Genomic DNA, 21134 nt, shown 5'->3' with positions numbered 1-21134 from the left:
AAGACACCACATCTCACGTGACGAGTGAAGTGTCACCGTGTTAAGACACCACTCGGGGGTGAAGTATCGACGTGTTAAGATGCCACTCCAAGAAATGTCACGGGTGAAGTGTCGACATGTTAAGACACCGCCCGGGGTGAAGTATCGACGTGTTAAGATGCCACCCGTGGGGTTAGTGTACGACGTGTTAAGTACTCTAACGGTTGTTATGAACATCGATGGGAAATTCGAGTACCACTCATTTGTACGATTGGTTAACCATGGTTGTGTGTTGTAATGTAGCATATTATATTGTTCGGGTTATATGCTATTGTTATGCTAGCTTGTGTGGTCGAAGGTTTAGCATTATACTTGCGATGGTATGATTAATTATATTGCTAGCATGTATGCGGTAAGTGTGTAAGTGATTGCAAGTAAGTAGGTTATATATGTAAATGTATAATTATTGCATTCACTAAGCGTTAGCTTACCCCTCTCGTTGTTTACTTTTTAGATGCAGGTGCGGAGAAAGGGAAAGAGGTTGTTGGGCACTAGATTTCCCTTGTTGGATGCTGATGAGGCTTTTGGAAGTCGACCTAGTGTTTTGGGTAGTTTAGCCCCAAACCATGCTCGGGTGTTGTTTGGATTAAAACTATCACGTTAATGGGTCGAACTTGTAAACAATTAATTAAAGGCCTTTGTGCCTCTTATTGTAAACATTAAACTTGTTGAATGTTTAAATGGGTTGTATGAAACGGTTTACTTTATGTAATCACTAAATTGGCGCGTTAATGGTTTATTGTTTTAAAAAAAAAAATTATCGGGTTGCATACGGGTTGGGTTGTTTCAGCTTCGAACCTATGTTGTTGTGTGTTGTGGACTATGGCCTCGCGCGTTTATTGAACTGACCTTGCTTCTAATCAGGTTGGGAGAGATCAACCTTGCTTCTGATCAAGTTGGGCTTATTGATGTTGTATGATTAGTATAAGTCAGAATCACGCGTTCGTCGCGTGTGAAAGACTTATACTAGTGATACAGAGTTATGATTTTTCGGTAGACTCCAGTCTGATCAACTGGGGTCGTTGGCCCGACCAGGCTGCCGAGTCTCTCAACAGGTTGCTTTGGATTACCCAGACGGTTGCTTCTGATTGACCGTTGCTTGTGATTATTACGGTTGCTTTGGATTGACCGTTGTTGTAGATGTTTTTATGCTTTGGTGGTCTTTGAATTTAGTTGATTGTTGGCTATTGTATGATATTGTACTTATATTGCTTTTTATGTTGTATGCTAATGGTAGATCGCTCTGTTTATGTATGTTCTAGTGGTTATTTGATTAAGTGTTTGCCTAATTTAATGTTGCGTGTTCTAGTGATTGTATCTATGTGCTTTTGCTGTTAGATTAGTCCATTCACTTAGCTTCGTGCTAACCCCTCCACCTTCCCCTTGCAGGTTGTAGATCTTTTGCTTTTGTGGACATGGGAGAAGATGGGCGTGTTGGGTTGTGTTCGACAAGTCTAGAACTCTGATGTTGTCTATATGAAATCGGATATTAACGTAGCACCGGTTTTTGATAACAATGTATTTATGAATGAAGTTATAATAATTATGTTTATGTTTGTACATAAGTGCATGTTTTGTAAATATAAGACTTCCGCTGTGTATTAAAAAAAAGTACGGTGTTACACTTAATGGTTACGAGAGCGTTTCAGCTCTGAATGATTTAGCATTGAATTCTGAACCTTTCAACACCATATGTCATTCAAAGATCAAAAACAAACGCGCTGAATGCTGAATGGTTCAGCATGCAGCGTTGAACTATTTCATTAATAGGCAAACAAACACAATCTTACTGTGAAGTGATTCATCCTTACCCCAACAAAGTGGGGCTACACATTTATATGTAAAACTTGTTTATTTATAGGGATTTGCTAACATGTACCGTATGTCACATATGTACCGTATGTCACATGTTAAGAAACATTTATTAAGTTGTTCTATAAGTTGTTCTATCTGTTTATAAGTCAAAAACTCCCTCGAATTAAGGCTCAAACAGTGCGTGTTTTTGTTGAAAATGGAACTAATAAGTCAACAACACTGAATAAAGGATGCTCGTTACTCGCCCTCCCTATTACAAACTTAACCGGTGTTTAAGCCATCAAAAAAACACTAAAAAAAAGATATAACGCAAATTAGGAGTGTCAATGAGTCAAGTTGGATACAAGTTTAATTAAGGTCGAGTTTGTTTCATAAAAAAACTGTTAAAGAATTCAAACTTAAGTCATTTGATATTAAATATGTTCAAGCGGGCTTGTCTAAACTATTATTAAATCACTAGTTAAAATAAATAGTAATAACCTATGTATCTAAATGAAATGCTGGTTTAGATTTGTGAGTTTGTAATGAAGATGTGAAAAATAACTTATTAAGATTATTAATAATATGCTTCGTGTTAGCATTCTGCCAATGATTAAATACCTCGAAATGCAAGTTTGTACTCTTATAGACCACGATGAACTACCGTATTCAAAAAAATCAAAGAAATTTGCTAGAATTTGTATATCCGGCTTCGCCCCCTTACTTCAAATCCTAACTTCGCTCGGCTTATCTTCCCTTACTTCAAATCCTAACTTCGCTCGGCTTATCTTTAGGTAAATTTAAGTGAATTTATTTAAGAAATAAATAATAAGAGTAAATTTTCCTGAAACGGCTGATGTTCCCTCTTTTTGGGATCTGTTTGATGGTTACGGCTATCTTGTGGATGTTTACATCGCAAAAAAGAGAACCAAATCTGGGAAACGTTTCGCTTTTATTCGGTTTATGGGGGTGAAACATACATTGGCTATGGAAAACAGACTCGCCGATGTGTGGATGGGTAGCTTTCACCTGTTTGTAGAAGCATCTAAGTTTGATAATTCGGCTTCCAGGCATGTTAAAACTGCTTATGTACCTAAGAAGGATGATGTCCCGAAACAAGCTAAGGAGAATGCTCACTCATCTGTTGCTACAAACATTCCTGCAAAGGGCGTCGAGAAGGCTGAAGGTGATTCATATGCTTCTAAGTGCTCGGGAAGTAAACCTTCGGTTAGGAAGATTTTTTTAGATGATGGTGATTTGATCCCGGTGCATCAGAATGATTTTGTTATCATGGCCAAAGTTAAAGACGTGGGTGCTTTGTTCACGGTGTATCGACTGTGCTTAGCTGAAGGTTTCATAGATTTTAAGATTCAGTATATTGGAGGTCATTGGATTTGGTTGAAGTTTGTGGATGAATCGAGTTATGTGGCCTTTAAAAGTAACTCGAATTTAATGACGTTCTTTGCATGTATCAAGGATGCGTCAAATGATTTCATTGTTGATGAGAGGTTCGTTTGGATTGAACTTTCGGGTTTGCCTACTTGTGCTTGGGGTACTAATGCGTTTAAGAAAGTGGCTTCGGCTTTCGGACGTTTCCTTTTTTTTGAGGCAAATAGCACTATTCCTTTGTCGTCGGGTCGAGTTTGCATCGCCACTTTTGAGAAAAAACCTATTTCTATATCGGCCATTGTTAATATAAATGGCGTGGATGTGGAGGTATTTGGTCATGAAGTTGGTACTTGGGCGTTTGATATTGATTCCACGATCGATGTTTCTAATAATGAAGTGTCTGATTCAGAAGATGAAGAGCTGCATTCTACCACTTCTTCCACAACTGACTCTAAGGTTGATCATTTAAAGGAATTTGAGGGAGTATATATTGCATCTAATTCGAATATGAAAACAACGAGTAACGAGGATAACTCGGAGAATAGTCCTATTGAAGATGTTTTTAAGGCTACTGATGTTGATATTAATGTTGAAAATACTAGTTCCAGCAGGCCTTATCCACCTGGATTCACTCATGTTTATAATGAGCGAGAGGGGCAGCAAGTTTCGGGTACGTCTGTTAATTGTCATACTCCATTCACGGTAATTAATCAAGAATATATGTCTCGGCCTGGGTCTGTTTCACTCGATCAAAGTGAAGACATTTTCGGGTTAGGAGAACTTCTCGGTTACAACTTAAAAGGGTGTCACAATATTTTGAATCAGGAGCGTGCATACAACGGTTTTCAATGAAGGTTCTTTCTATTAATAGTTGCGGGTCTAAAGTGTTCGATAAAAGACTTTGGATAAAAGAAACGTGTGTATCTCTGAAGGTTCAATTCTTGGGTATTCAGGAATCTAAAATGTCTCGTTTTCAAATGTTCAGGTTACGGTCTCTTAGGGGAAATCCGAATTTTGACTATGCGGTCTCGTTGTCTCGTGGGTACTCGGGAGGGATCATCTCGTTATGGGATCCTTTCTCTTTTGTAAAATCTGATTTGTGGTGTGATGATAACTTTGTGATCGTTAAAGGTAAATGGGTCAGAAAGAACTTGCAAGTTTTCATGGTTAATGTTTACGCTCCTCAATCGTTGACGGAGAAAGTTATCTTGTGGGGTAAGATTTCTAATTTCATGGCTACTCATCCAGGCGATTACATTTTAATGGGAGATTGGAATTCGGTGAGAGTCATGGATGATCGTTGTGGTTCAGAATTTTGTCCTCTTGATGCTCGTGTTTTCAATGACTTTATTCTTTCTAATGCTTTGCTCGAAATCCCGCTTGGCGGTCTTCAGTTTACATGGCGTAACAAGGCCGGTAACAAATTTAGTAAGATTGACAGATTCTTTGTTACTAACAATATCTTGATTGTTGTAGATGATTTAAAAGGTACAGTTCTCGAGCGCGGTTACTCGGATCATTCCCCGATTTTTCTTTTCCAAGACAAATTGGATTTTGGCCCGACCTATTTTAAGATTTTTGACTCGTAGTTTGCACGGCCTGATTTTGAACCGACTGTCCGTAATGCTTGGCAATCGATAACTGTAACGACCCGGAAATTTCTGACCAAATTTAAACCTTAACCTTTATATGTTTCCGACACGATAAGCAAAATCTTTAATATTGGGTCTAGAATGTTTGAAATCTATGTTCAGTTAATCAGTTACCCCGTGACTATGCCTGACGATTCACGAACAATTATGTAAATAGTTATGTATGGGTATATACATTTGTGTGACTATTAAAATTGGGATTTTGTTTGTAAACTCTTTATCTGCCATTGTTGAACAACAGTGTTATCATTACTTAACATAAATAGAAAATTTGATATAATTGAATTGTTAATTATTACTTATTAATAATAATATTAATATAATTATAATTATTAATTTCATTATTTTAATTAATAGTAAAATTATAATTAAGTATTACGACTGTTATTTTTTAACAATTATCATTTTCATTTATAATCTTTATTATCAATGTTTTTATTACTTTTAACATCATTCATATTATTATTAGTATTATATTATTAATATTTTTATTATTTTTAGTATTATTAGGGGTATTGTTATTACTAATCGTTTTTATCAAATATTATCATTATATACTTATTATTACTAATAAATGTCCAACTATATAAAGATAGACATATACAGATATATACTACATAAATACGCGGATATATATAAATTCACAATTTAGAAGAATCAGAATTCGTTTTATTTAGATTATTATTATTATTGTTATCATTATTATTATTAATAATGTTATTAATAAGATATTTATTATTAATATTAAATTAAATAATAAATATATATAAAATCAGATTATGGATACTTGATAGATATATTTTTTTTGGCATTATATATTTTTTTCTTTGTGCTTCTGTATACTCGTGAGATGCTCCACAATCAGACAATTTCTTTTAAACAGCAATCAACTCTTTACATTATAAATAACTGGTATCATTTGTGAATTAAAAAAAAAAAAAGAAGATAAGCTGAAACAGAAAAAAAAGGTATCGACCCTGTTCGTGACTCGATTTTTTTTAAATCTTCGATTTCGAATAAAATTTGGAAATCCTTAAATGCCATTAAGCTAGAAATATTTCGTTTAATCTACCTGAAAAGTTCCAGGACTCAATTCTCTGTATTAAGATCGAATTTTGGAAGTTGACCCTTGTTTACAAAAGTCAAAACTGTATGATCTTTGATTAAATTCGAACGTATTTTGAAGTTTCCTGTTAAATTGACGATTCAAAAAGTTTTGTGGAGCGATTTATAAACACTTTCATGTTGAAACCCTGAGTTAAAACGTTCCAAAAATCCAAGTTTAATTATCGAGTTCTTGAATTTTTATGCGACACAGCAACTGTGATTGTGATTATATTTTTACGTATCTGCAATATGATATTACTCAGTATTTTTCATTCTATCTGAATAAACGAATCTAAATCATTAGTTAAATACCTGGTCATGTTTTTTTTTTTTCCATTCGATTATGAATTGAGGTTGAAGAAGGAAATATAACAGAAGATATTTACGAGTTATAAATAATGGGTTTGAGCGTTTAATTAGAAAAACTGATTTGGTCCGATGGTTTGAGGGTGTTGCGGGTTAGCGAGAGGTCTCCGGTTCGAGCCCTGCAGCGGGCTATTTTTTTTAGAATTCGTTTTATGAGGTAGTTTTCTTCTTATAACTATTATTATTATTATTATTATTATTATTATTATTATTATTATTATTATTACAAAACTAACACAACCTATTATCATTATCATTAATATTAGTATTAGAAACATTTAGGAGTTATTATTATTATTATTGGTAAAAATGTTATTATTAAGATTACTGTCAGTAATAAGATCGTTATAATTATTATTATTATGTACTAATATCAAAAATTATTATTTTCACTATCATTATTACTAAATTATTCATTTTATCAAAAACCACTAATATTATTATTTTGAGATTTATAATCAAAAACTATCATCAATATTATTAATAACAAAAGTATTAATTTTAATATTTTTATTAGTAACATTAGATATTATTATTATTATCAAAATGGTGAAAATGTTTATTATTATTATCATTATGGAAATAATACAATTATTATTATGTTCGTAAATATTAGTATTAATATAACTATGTATGTATAAATATTAATCATTATAAATCTATATATACATAATATAATTTAAGATATAATTTAAGTATACGTTTTAAAATGGAATTTAGTATAAAAATCTATATAGCTATAAACATATAAATAATACATATTAATAAATGAAGTTTGAAGATTTACATTATATGTATTAATAGATATACAATTGTTATAGGTTCGTGAATCCGAGGCCAACCTTATACGTGTTCAACGATGTTATATGTATTTTTACTACAAAATACAGTATTGTGAGTATATAGTTCCCTTTTAAACTTTAAATATTTTGGGCTGAGAATACATACGCTGTTTTTATAAATGATTTACGTTATGGACACAAGTGATTAAAAATGATATTCTGCGGATTGATGTGCTAGGTAATTTAGTTATATGTTATAATAGCATGTAAGCGCGAATCATAAAGATAGATCTATCGGGTTTAACACCCCCATCCAGTAGGCTGCACTAGACATAGGAACTAGTGGGCGGATGTTTAGTACTTCGAGGATTATTTATACACTTGCGAGTGTACATATCCATCTTTGCGAAGATGACTTATTATATTATTGTTAAGGTTGGTTACTGAGGCCTCAACATAAGCAGAATGATTTTATACACTTGCGAGTGTATTATATTTTTATATATGAAATCTTGTGGTCCATATTTATAACGCTGCTAGCATCAAACCTATATATCTCACCAACTTTATGTTGACATTTTAAAGCATGTTATTCTCAGGTACGAATTAAGTCTTCCGCTGTGCATTTTCTCATACTAAAGACATTACTTGGAGCCGATCATCGCAATGGAACCAAATGTTGAAGATTTCGTCCGAATGGATAAGGACGGGTCTTTACAGGTGGTATCAGAGCGTTGGTCTTAGTGAACCAGGTCTTGCATTAGTGTGTCTGACTAATAGTTGTTAGGATACATTAATGAGTCTGGACTTTGACCGTGTCTACATGTCAAAAGTTTTGCTTATCATATCTAGTCGGAAATCATCTACTTATCATCCTTAGGGAATCGCCTGCTTATCATTCACAAGTCTAGACACGTCTTACTGCATTTAGTGCATCGATAGTGTATAGACAAAATTCATATCTTAGCATATCTGTAGACTTGCCTGACATATGCAGTAAATTCCTCCGTAGTCTACGAAATTTTTAGGACTATATATATATAGATATTCTATATAGTTAGAATATCATCCGATATCTGAAAATAAATTCACATCGAAGATTCCCTCCATCCACCAAATTGTCCTCTTGGCAATGAACCTGAAGCACTTACCGGCAAACCTGTTCGAGAAACCATTTTCTCTCGTTTCCAGAGTGTCTAGTCACGATCATATACTATCCCATATTTTGAATATTTTTCATCCGCTCACTCCAACCGCCAATTATCCCGATGTACTAGCAGAAATTAACGAACTTCGCGCTCGTGTGACGACTTTGGAGAACACGGTGCGAAGGTTACAAACATCAGCAGCAGCACCAGCAGCATAATCTGTATCATCATCATCAACGCCAATAATACTCTTAACATCAACCACAATCACATTGTAAATCTCAACATCACGATCTGTACCTCGGATATCAACATCACACTCCTCCATATCATCATCTGTACTTCAAGTATAATCTTCGTTCTATATATCGTTCTACATCGATTACCTTCGCTTTACGTAACGTTCTACCTCATTACCTTCGTTCGACATGGTAATCTCTAATGTTTTAGAGATCATGTAATCCAGTATTAACGATAAAACAAATGAGTTTAATATCTTATTGACTCATTAAATCCATGATTACATCCGATGAAAATATATATGCAAGTATATTTTCATAAAGATTGTAATTAAAAATTCTCTCGTACAAACTGTTAATGATGAAAATATTTTAACGGGTGGGTAGTACTCGAGGAATATTTGGATTTCACATTAATAAGTTACACTGTACATTTTTCGAATCTGATTCAACGGTCATTTGCTATCCTACTTGCAATCACCGATATACGTATCCGTTCACCACAGAATAACTATTTCTATTCAAATTTCATATTTGGATTTTGACCTATCAGAATCCAACAAGTGGCATAACGAAGAAAACATTGGACAAAAATAACAAGTGTTAGAAACAAATGAATTAATTAATTGGAATTGTGATAGGATTTCACGCTAACTGTTCCGGCTAACTGTTCCCAGCTAACTGATTAACATTTAATTTATCGCAATTTACATTCTCGCAATTTTATTTATCATCATTTAATTTCTGTTATTTACTTTTACGCACTTTAAATAACGGGACACGTATGCAAGGTTTAGATTTATCATATCGACCCATCTATATATATATTTCGGAACAACCGTAGACACTCTATATGTGAAGGTGGGAGTTGGCTATACAGGGTCGGAGTTGATTCCAAATTATATATATACTTTGAGTTGTGATCGACACCGTGACCGGTACAAGGGTCACGATACGTATTATTTAATTCGAATATTATATATTAAATTATATATGAATCATTGAACCATCGGACTATTGGACTGCTAACTTTGGACAATTAAAATGAATTAAATTAAAATATTGATTATAACATATGAAACTAAATAATTCTTCAAGCTTGCCACTTGATTTCATCTTAAACCTCATTTGTATCTCGACAATTACAATGCGTGTTCAAATCTTTCATGATTCTTGAAAACCCCTCAATCAAGAGGATGAACCAACCGCTTTCATCTACGGAAGAAAAGACTTATGCTCCTGTAAGACTCTCGGAGACTGAGTCAACGTTTAACACGCAGCAGTGTTAATTTCTTTAGTGTTATTATTACCCAAAATAACTTTGCAATCCCTTTTCAAATTAGCCAATTTTGTCACAGCTCCAGCAAGTTAACCTCGACTTCTCAGAAAGGTTAGTTTCGATATATATACACGATATTCTTTCGCTGTCGTTACCGGAGAATCTTTTATATTCCATCATCAGCGTTTAACCATCTAAAAACACAATTCTCCTGAAACCACCTCAGTTTGATAACCGATGACCCAGATCCGTTAACTTTGAGAATGCTGACGAAGCAGTATGTTGTAGATGGTCTTAATAGCCAAAAGTTGATGATAAAGAACGGAGTATTGGAAACACACAATAGAAAATTTAGTACCAAAAAGCGGATTATGTGAAACTATGAAGTAAGCCGTGGACAAATCACAAAGAATAAGTTTGACATCAAAGAATTTAAAAGATTCAGTGCCTGCTGAAATCCTTAGTACATACCCTACTCCTTACTCTAAAACCTTTGCTGACACTATTCTTCATCATCATCCTTCGGCATTAGAAGCTCCAAGATATTATCATATCTTTCATTATAAATATCCTCAATGTTTCTGAAGATATTTTTATAACTATTCATATCGGAAATCATCTATCTTCCCGCGCTATCTGTATCACATCATAAAAGAAACTGTGTTAGTTTCTAAATTCTGAAACCTCCGAATTTAAAATATGAATGTTTTGAAGTAGTGTTAGGAACTGATGCATGAATTAGTATAATATAATGAAACTTGATCAACTTCATTATATTATAGTAAGTTATGTTAAGTTTCTAATGGAATGTGATGATTCACAGTACCATCATCATGTGCCATGTTACACGGCTCTTACATTCTATCCAATCTCCAAACATATCAAGAATATATCATCTAGTTAGTTCTATCCTTCTGGATATTCTGGTAATTTGACAAATCAAAAATCATTCCATTACCATTTCTTTCTTAAAGCATTAGTTATGTTCATTCCGAATTTCATACCTACGAATTCCGGACCATTACTCGCTTGACTCGAAGTCGGGATGGAGTATATTGGTGAATGTTTTAAAGTAGGAATTAAAGAGAAAGGGAAGAAGATGTGAATTGTGGAAAATAAGGAAACGAAGGAGTGGATTTATAGTAAAGTATCCGACAGAGAAATCGAAACAGATTACCGCATTAAATCAAAGGAAATTCTGTTTCCTAAATCGTCGAAGAATCAAATCATATTACATAAATCCCTTAAATTTTGGAAATCAATCCTAATCACGTTATCGGTTAAAACAATTCCATATTCAATCATTTCATTCTTTTGTGATAAGCTTCACTTGTGCGCTTCACATGATTGAATCGTTTTATCCATATCTTCCAAAAATGATAAAACTCTATAATTACCTCATATTCGTCATGAAAACATTCCTATTGTTATTTATGACGACCTCAATCAAATTTCGGGGACGAAATTTCTTTAACGGGTGGGTACTGTAACGACCCGGAAATTTCCGACCAAATTTAAACCTTAACCTTTATATGTTTCCGACACGATAAGCAAAATCTTTAATATTGGGTCTAGAATGTTTGAAATCTATGTTCAGTTAATCAGTTACCCCGTGACTATGCCTGACGATTCACGAACAATTATGTAAATAGTTATGTATGGGTATATACATTTGTGTGACTATTAAAATTGGGATTTTGTTTGTAAACTCTTTATCTGCCATTGTTGAACAACAGTGTTATCATTACTTAACATAAATAGAAAATTTGATATAATTGAATTGTTAATTATTACTTATTAATAATAATATTAATATAATTATAATTATTAATTTCATTATTTTAATTAATAGTAAAATTATAATTAAGTATTACGACTGTTATTTTTTAACAATTATCATTTTCATTTATAATCTTTATTATCAATGTTTTTATTACTTTTAACATCATTCATATTATTATTAGTATTATATTATTAATATTTTTATTATTTTTAGTATTATTAGGGGTATTGTTATTACTAATCGTTTTTATCAAATATTATCATTATATACTTATTATTACTAATAAATGTCCAACTATATAAAGAAAGACATATACAGATATATACTACATAAATACGCGGATATATATAAATTCACAATTTAGAAGAATCAGAATTCGTTTTATTTAGATTATTATTATTATTGTTATCATTATTATTATTAATAATGTTATTAATAAGATATTTATTATTAATATTAAATTAAATAATAAATATATATAAAATCAGATTATGGATACTTGATAGATATATTTTTTTTGGCATTATATATTTTTTTCTTTGTGCTTCTGTATACTCGTGAGATGCTCCACAATCAGACAATTTCTTTTAAACAGCAATCAACTCTTTACATTATAAATAACTGGTATCATTTGTGAATTAAAAAAAAGAAAGAAGATAAGCTGAAACAGAAAAAAAGGGTATCGACCCTGTTCGTGACTCGATTTTTTTTAAATCTTCGATTTCGAATAAAATTTGGAAATCCTTAAATGCCATTAAGCTAGAAATATTTCGTTTAATCTACCTGAAAAGTTCCAGGACTCAATTCTCTGTATTAAGATCGAATTTTGGAAGTTGACCCTTGTTTACAAAAGTCAAAACCGTATGATCTTTGATTAAATTCGAACGTATTTTGAAGTTTCCTGTTAAATTGACGATTCAAAAAGTTTTGTGGAGCGATTTATAAACACTTTCATGTTGAAACCCTGAGTTAAAACGTTCCAAAAATCCAAGTTTAATTATCGAGTTCTTGAATTTTTATGCGACACAGCAACTGTGATTGTGATTATATTTTTTCGTATCTGCAATATGATATTACTCAGTATTTTTCATTCTATCTGAATAAACGAATCTAAATCATTAGTTAAATACCTGGTCATGTTTTTTTTTTTTTTCCATTCGATTATGAATTGAGGTTGAAGAAGGAAATATAACAGAAGATATTTACGAGTTATAAATAATGGGTTTGAGCGTTTAATTATAAAAACTGATTTGGTCCGATGGTTTGAGGGTGTTGCGGGTTAGCGAGAGGTCTCCGGTTCGAGCCCTGCAGCGGGCTATTTTTTTTAGAATTCGTTTTATGAGGTAGTTTTCTTCTTATAACTATTATTATTATTATTATTATTATTATTACAAAACTAACACAACCTATTATCATTATCATTAATATTAGTATTAGAAACATTTAGGAGTTATTATTATTATTATTGGTAAAAATGTTATTATTAAGATTACTGTCAGTAATAAGATCGTTATAATTATTATTATTATGTACTAATATCAAAAATTATTATTTTCACTATCATTATTACTAAATTATTCATTTTATCAAAAACCACTAATATTATTATTTTGAGATTTATAATCAAAAACTATCATCAATATTATTAATAACAAAAGTATTAATTTTAATATTTTTATTAGTAACATTAGATATTATTATTATTATCAAAATGGTGAAAATGTTTATTATTATTATCATTATGGAAATAATACAATTATTATTATGTTCGTAAATATTAGTATTAATATAACTATGTATGTATAAATATTAATCATTATAAATCTATATATACATAATATAATTTAAGATATAATTTAAGTATACGTTTTAAAATGGAATTTAGTATAAAAATCTATATAGCTATAAACATATAAATAATACATATTAATAAATGAAGTTTGAAGATTTACATTATATGTATTAATAGATATACAATTGTTATAGGTTCGTGAATCCGAGGCCAACCTTATACGTGTTCAACGATGTTATATGTATTTTTACTACAAAATACAGTATTGTGAGTATATAGTTCCCTTTTAAACTTTAAATATTTTGGGCTGAGAATACATACGCTGTTTTTATAAATGATTTACGTTATGGACACAAGTGATTAAAAATGATATTCTGCGGATTGATGTGCTAGGTAATTTAGTTATATGTTATAATAGCATGTAAGCGCGAATCCTTAAGATAGATCTATCGGGTTTAACACCCCCATCCAGTAGGCTGCACTAGACATAGGAACTAGTGGGCGGATGTTTAGTACTTCGAGGATTATTTATAAACTTGCGAGTGTACATATCCATCTTTGCGAAGATGACTTATTATATTATTGTTAAGGTTGGTTACTGAGGCCTCAACATAAGCAGAATGATTTTATACACTTGCGAGTGTATTATATTTTTATATATGAAATCTTGTGGTCCATAGTTATAACGCTGCTAGCATCAAACCTATATATCTCACCAACTTTATGTTGACATTTTAAAGCATGTTATTCTCAGGTACGAATTAAGTCTTCCGCTGTGCATTTGCTCATACTAAAGACATTACTTGGAGCCGATCATCGCAATTGAACCAAATGTTGAAGATTTCGTCCGAATGGATAAGGACGGGTCTTTACAATAAGTACAGATTGTCAACTTGATTCCGTTGCTAAATTCCGTATGCTAAAGTCACACTTAAAGAACTGGATTCATTCTTCCCGTTCTCAGGAGTCTAATCGGTTAAAAGAGATTATTAGAAAAATTAATGAGCTTGATGTTGTCATTGATGCAGGAAACGCGGATGAGAATATGGTCAACCTTCGTAACGATCTTTTTTCGGAACGACAGGAAATTAATAATTTGGAAGCTATTGATTTTTTGCAAAAATCTAGAATCAAATGGGATGTTGAGGGTGACGAAAACACAAAATTTTTTCATGCTTCTCTTAAATATAAACGAGCTTCGCAACACATTCAGGGCCTTATGGTTGATGGTTCTTGGGTAGATGACCCGATTGCTATTAAGGATAAGTTTTATAATTTCTTTGAAGCCAAATTTGAGGAGTGCAAGTCTGGTGCTGAGTTCGGAAACATTAATCCTAATTACACCTTGTCCCTTGATGAAGCTAATTTTCTAGAGCGCGAAGTTAATGACGCAGAGATAAAGCGTGCGGTGTGGGATTGTGGTAGTTCAAAGGCCCCTGGCCCCGACGGTATTTCCTTTCGTTTTATTAAACAATTCTGGGACATTTTTCAATTTGATATTTGCAGGGATATTCCGTCGTTTTTTGCCAATTATTCGATGCCTTGTGATGCTAAATCGGCTTTTATTTCGCTTATTCCGAAAGTAAAGAATCCGGTCCTTATTACAGATTTCGGGCCAATTTCGTTGGTTGGTTTTTTCTATAAGATTGTTACGAAGATCCTCACGAATCGTTTACTGTTCGTAATTGATAAGATAATTAGTCCTGTTCAGTCCGCATTTATTTCAGGGCGTCAGATTCTTGATGGTCCTCTTATGTTGAACGAGATTATTTCATGGTTTAAAAAATCAAATAGGAAAATGCTCCTTTTTCAAGTGGACTTTGAGAAAGCATATGATTCTGTTAATTGGGATTACTTATTATTCATGTTATCTTCTTTGGGTTTTGGTAACAAGTGGTGCGCGTGGATCAAAGGCTGTCTTTTTTCGGCTAAAACTTCTGTTTTAGTAAATGGTAGTCCGACCCGAGAATTTCCTATTAAGAGAGGTCTCCGTCAGGGTGATCCGTTAAGCCCATTTTTGTTCATTATGGTCATGGAGGGGCTTCATCTTGCATTACAACGGGCCATGGAAACGAACTTTATTCGTGGTGTTAAAATTGGGAGGGAGCGTATTCATATTTCTCATTTTATATACGCGGACGATGTTATAATTCTTTCAGAATGGAACATACAAGAGCTAAGTCGTATTCTACTTATTTTAAAAGTTTTTCACTTGGTATCGGGCTTACAAGTTAATGTTAATAAATCTCATGTCTTCGGGGTTGGGGTTGTCTCCCATGACGTCGAGGTTTATGCGGTTGCTGCGGGGGCTAGAGTCGGGTCTTTCCCGACTAATTATCTAGGTGTTCCTATTGGTGCGAACATGAATCGTATCTCAAGTTGGGATTCTTTGGTTGCTAAATTCAGTTCTAAATTAGCTTCGTGGAAGGCTAGTTTAATCTCTTCGGGCGGTAGATTAACGTTGGTGAAATCAGTTATGGGCAGTCTTGGCATTTATCTTATGTCCCTTTTCAAATGCCCAGAAAAGATTTTAAGAAAACTTGAATCTATTCGGGCGAGGTTCTTTTGGGGCGGGAGTGACACCGTTAAAAAGATGCCATGGGTGAAGTGGGATAAAATTTTAGCTTCATTCGATCAAGGAGGCTTAAACATTGGCAGTCTCAAAGCTTTTAATATTGCCTTAATCAATAAGTGGCGATGGCGATATTTAAACAACTCAAACGATTTATGGGCCTCTATCATCAAATCGATTCATGGACATTATTTTGAGACCACAGACTGCTCGAGCATATGGTCTAACATCGTTTCTGATTGCATTTCGTCGACTTCAAATGGCCAGCTCACTCATGATGCATTTCTTTTGCAAGTTGGAAACGGTTCGAGTATAAAATTTTGGCACGATGTATGGTGTGGGAGCTCCTCGTTAGCGTCCCGTTACCATCGTTTATTCCATTTGGATGTTAATAAGGACGACTCTATCGCGGATAAATGGTACAATGGCGAGTGGCATTGGGTTTGGTCAAGGGAGATTATTGGTGGTAGAAATGCTCAACTTTTTAATGCTCTTCTCGATGAGGTAAATGTTGTCCAATTTTCGGTTGGAGAAGATTGTTGGAAGTTCACTATCAATTCCGATGGCTTATACACAGTGAAAGCTGCTCGCGAACATATAGACAGGTACAGTCTTCCGTCGAATACGGTTCCTACATTATGGTTTAAATTTGTCCCGCGAAAGCTTAATATCTTCTTGTGGAGGTTTCGTTTAAATTCTCTTCCGGTGCGTTGGAATCTTTCCGCGAAAGGCATTGAGATAAACTCCGTTGTTTGTCCGGTATGTGCGAATGGGGTGGAGACTATGAACCATTTATTTTTCGGCTGTAATTTTGCTTTAGAGGTATGGCTTAAATTGCGGTTATGGTTAGATTGTTCGATGCCCTCTTTTTCTTCATGGGATACATTTATTGTCTGGCTAGAAGGTGTTCAATTGTCGGCTTTAAACAAGAATCGGATCGTCGCGGCAGTGATTACTCTTCTTTGGGCTATTTGGAGATTTCGGAACGGGGTCGTGTTTAACGAGGCGTTTTGTAGTAAAAGTAGTATTTTTGATGTAATTAGATTATTTTCTTTTCGCTGGATAAAAAATAGAGGTCATTTAGTTTCTAATTGAAACTCATGGCTTTCTACGCCTTTGTATTTTCTCCCTTAGCGCCTTGCTAGGGAGCGTTTTATTTTTATTTTTATAAATTTTTTGGCCGTTAAAAAAAAAAATGGGATACATTAGAGAGTTTTTGTGTCTGTGTGTGTATTTTGTGTGTATGTGTGTGCATGTGTTGTGTATGTATGTATGGTGGTTTATGTATGTAGGTACTTACGTATGTATGTATGTATGTATGTGTGTAATTACGTACGCACGCACGTATGTAGGTATGCATGTATGTACAGTGGCGGATCCAGGAAAAATTTTCACCGGGGGCGAATTTTTTTTTTATAACGTAGGGAATTTTTTTTGTTGCAAAATATAGATGTTTTGAGACAAAATATAGAGTTTTTTGAGCAAAATTTGAAGGTTTTTTGGCAAAATACGAAAGGTTTTGGGGAAAAATATGAAGGGTTTGGGGCAAAAATTTTTTTCACCAGGGGCAAAATCGAAAAACCGAAAAAATTTGCACTAAAATTTCGAAATCCACCGGGGGCGGGCGCCCCCTTCTTAATACACTGGATCCGCCAGTGTGTATGTAGGTATTGGATGTAGGTAGGTACGTATATGTTTATACTTTTATGTATGTATATGTATGTATGTGTGTATATAGGTGTGCATATATGCTTATCGTTTACTTTTAATGTAGCTGTCCATGCATTTTTTTTTCAGTCTTTGGTCGGAGTATGGCTCTAGTTATTAAGTCGACAACAAGCGTCGACTTATTGGCGTCTTGACTGACCCCTAGAGCTTAAAGTAAATTTCCAGGTATGATCTAAAACTCATGAAAATTTGATGTTACCATTTTCATGGCGTCTCTTTTCTATTTTATTTTTATTTTATTTTATTCTATTTTTGTTAATTATTATTATTATTATTACTAAAAAAATTTTTTTTTTTAATTTTTTACTTTTTGACCGGAGGTCCACTCGGAAGCAATCTCTCTTTCCGGCGAATAGAGAGATGGACGACTTTCTCTACTGTTGAGAGTTTTACTCTGAGTAGAGAAATGACTTATCTATATTCTCGGATAAGAGAAAGATTGTCTACATCTCACCTCCCTCATGCACCACCTAGGTGGTATTGGGTTTGTTGTTGTTGTTGTTGTTGTTGTATTGGAGAGTTTTTATAATATTTAGTGGTTATTTTTTGCTAGTGAAAATTATTTGAGACATATACTAGTGAAAATTATTTGAGACATATACTAGTGAAAATTATTTGAGACATACGCAAACAGTAAGGTGAACACTTTTATTGTAATAAAATGAGTAATAATTTAGCCGGTATATTTTAATCTTCATTAGATTAAAAAATAAACATGTTCAGTCTTAAGTTACAATGAAGATAATTTATTATCTGACGTCTTAATATTTTTACAAGATGTTATCAAGTTCAAAAAAAACAACACATCTTAAATTGACGATGTAAATTATTCAAACGAATCTAGATAATTATATATTAGACTACGTACATATGCGAAAAAGTAAATTTGATAAACGGACTACCCACAAGGTCAATTTTACCTTTTTTATTCCTATAAACATGCTAATTCTTATTCTTAAATACTATAAAAAAAAAAATCCTAAATCATAATAGGGGACCAACTTTTGTCCTAAATTGCATGATAAAAAAGTCAATAACAGAAAGCCTGAAAAAAACAGAACACCAAACACACTCTCACTTAACTTATCATCTTCTCTTCTTCTTCATTCTCTAACAAATTCCATTCTAAAAAACTGATCACAATCATACAACAATGGCCAATAATCACATAATTCAGTTACTTTTATACATAATCCTGCATGATTTACATCTAATCTGTTCATGTATCATATCTTACCCTCTTTATTGTTCATACTTCATATATTTCTTTCCCTACTTGATCAAATTCTTTTCCTTAATCCCTCCGTATCTCATCGTAACCGTGTTTCTTTCGTTACTGATCACGATCACATTGTGTTCGAATTTGCAGCAATTAGAGCTTGGAATACTTCAAATTGTCGTACAACAACTTAAATCCAACTTATACGAAGTAAACAATCACGAAATTGATCGTCAATTTGAGGATCTTGAGATTTACAAAATCGTGTTCGATAGTACAAATGTGATCACATATTTTGATGATAAAGTTGACGATGAATTACCTCAAGAAAAGAAGATTCTAGAAGAATCGGTTACATATCTAACTGGTGTGACTGATGTTAAAGAACAAGAGGAGTTAGGGTTAGAATGTTTGTTTGAAGAATTTGATAAATTTGAGGATTGTAAGACAATTATTGAAGTTAACGTGAATTTTGAAGATTTACAAAAAGAAGAGAAAAATGTGGTTAGTGGATCGGATATGGAATTATTGGTGACGAGTGAAAATAATAAAGTTAGTCGAAATTCGGATAGATTGAGCTCATGGAGATCGAATTCATCGAGTAATTTTAGTAGTTATGGATCAACGAGGGAGGAAAAAGAATGGCGAAAAACGTTAGCGTGCAAGTTATTTGAAGAACGACATAATTCGATTGGTGGGGAAGAAGGTATGGATTCGTTATGGGAAAATTACAATAGTGATAATTTAAAGAATCATAAGAAAGAAACGAAGATAAATGATAGCTACAAAGGCGGAATTAGTAGTTTTGTTGATGACTACGAAGATGGAGATGAAGATGAAGACGAAGATGATGAAATGGAAATGAGTAATGGGCGTTTGTGTTGTTTACAAGCTATAAAATTATCAACAGGGAAATTGAATTTGGGTATGAAGAAACCTAATCTTGTTAAGATTACAAAGGTTCTTAAAGGGTTTGGATGGTTGCATCATGTTAAGAAGAACAAGCATGGTAAAAAAAAAAATTAAGTTTGATTAATTAAACTATTTTTGACTAATATTATGTGTTTATAGTAGGCTTGTTTGATTACATTTTGACTAATATTATGTGTTTATATAATGTATATGATGATGATGATGATATCTTGATCCATGATTCTATTCTATGCATTTGCTCTAAAGTTCTTGGCTTGATCTTGATTTTGTAGGTGCCAAAAGTGTAAAAGAAATGTAATATATATAAATATTTGATATTTGATTTGTGCCAAAATTAGCTTTTTGTGTGCACTTCCAATTTTTAGTTAAAACAATTTGGTTATAAATTAATTGTTTTGTACCTAATTGTCATGTGTCACAAAATCAGAGTAATTCGTAACGGTTTTTGATTTCTCCTTTTGGTGTATCGAGTGTAACGGGCTTTTAGTTTATGGGCCTTAAAAATGAGCCAGACTAATACGTTAGTTTGTATGGGCTCCAGTCATTATATTTCGTTTCGGAAAATTGATCAAAATATTTCAACTAAATATATATATTTTTTTTAAAACCAATTGAGATTTTACACCATTAGTTCGAGCGATTGAGCGAACTCGAATTCCTTTTGGTTGAACTCACCATAACCCTGTTTTCTAAAACCGTGACCGATAAAACTCACATTTAAGAATCCCTATGTACCCGTTCGTAGTAGGGGTTCCTCGTAAAATGAAGAAAAAAAAAAAGTTCTTGCAGTATGTATATTTTTGGGGTTCTCGTTCAAACCATTGAGTTTATATATACTGAAAGATAAAATCAACCCTATATCGCCATATGGACCTCTTGGAGACATGGAAACGAAGTTACTTTGAACTAGAAAAATCTCAGAAGTTTTTCTATGTAATTAAGTAACTTGTTTATTGTTTGCGTAAGTTGACTTGTGTATCGTGATCTAAGGTTGGCTTTCCAGTTTTGCAAAATTAGTCTAGTTTCTTACTACAACGCTTTCTAGTTAATGAGATCATAGCGCATTAATTACGGGTGTGATTAATATTATTTCTAATACTTGTAGGGTTATTAAAAAGTACAAGACGACTCAATGGTTGGCATCCTAACTTTCTTACTAATAACAAGTTGTGGGGTGGTCAGAGGAAGAGTCGGTAACATTTACGGGATAACTTGATTATGCCAATAAAAATACTCGACCTTTCCGGTTAGTCTGAACATATAAAAACGTTTTTTTACTCGTTTATATATTTGTTGGGCTATTCTCTTGAAA

General features: G+C 33.0%; 1 protein-coding gene across 1 annotated transcript; it reads left to right on the top strand.

The window, feature by feature from the left end:
• The first annotated feature begins 4070 nt into the window (after window positions 1-4070).
• LOC139874558 (uncharacterized) lies at window positions 4071-19915 on the top strand. The gene is made up of 3 exons (XM_071861973.1): window positions 4071-4710; window positions 14399-16977; window positions 19040-19915. Exons 1-3 carry the CDS (start codon window positions 4071-4073, stop codon window positions 19913-19915), a joined length of 4095 nt encoding a protein of 1364 aa, XP_071718074.1.
• The last annotated feature ends 1219 nt before the right edge of the window (window positions 19916-21134 follow it).

This window comes from Rutidosis leptorrhynchoides, chromosome 11 (assembly GCF_046630445.1).
Source record: "Rutidosis leptorrhynchoides isolate AG116_Rl617_1_P2 chromosome 11, CSIRO_AGI_Rlap_v1, whole genome shotgun sequence".
In the NCBI taxonomy this organism is placed as follows: domain Eukaryota; kingdom Viridiplantae; phylum Streptophyta; class Magnoliopsida; order Asterales; family Asteraceae; genus Rutidosis; species Rutidosis leptorrhynchoides.
The sequence above is the reverse complement of the archived record's forward strand: the minus strand, read 5'-3'. Positions and strand labels throughout refer to the sequence as shown.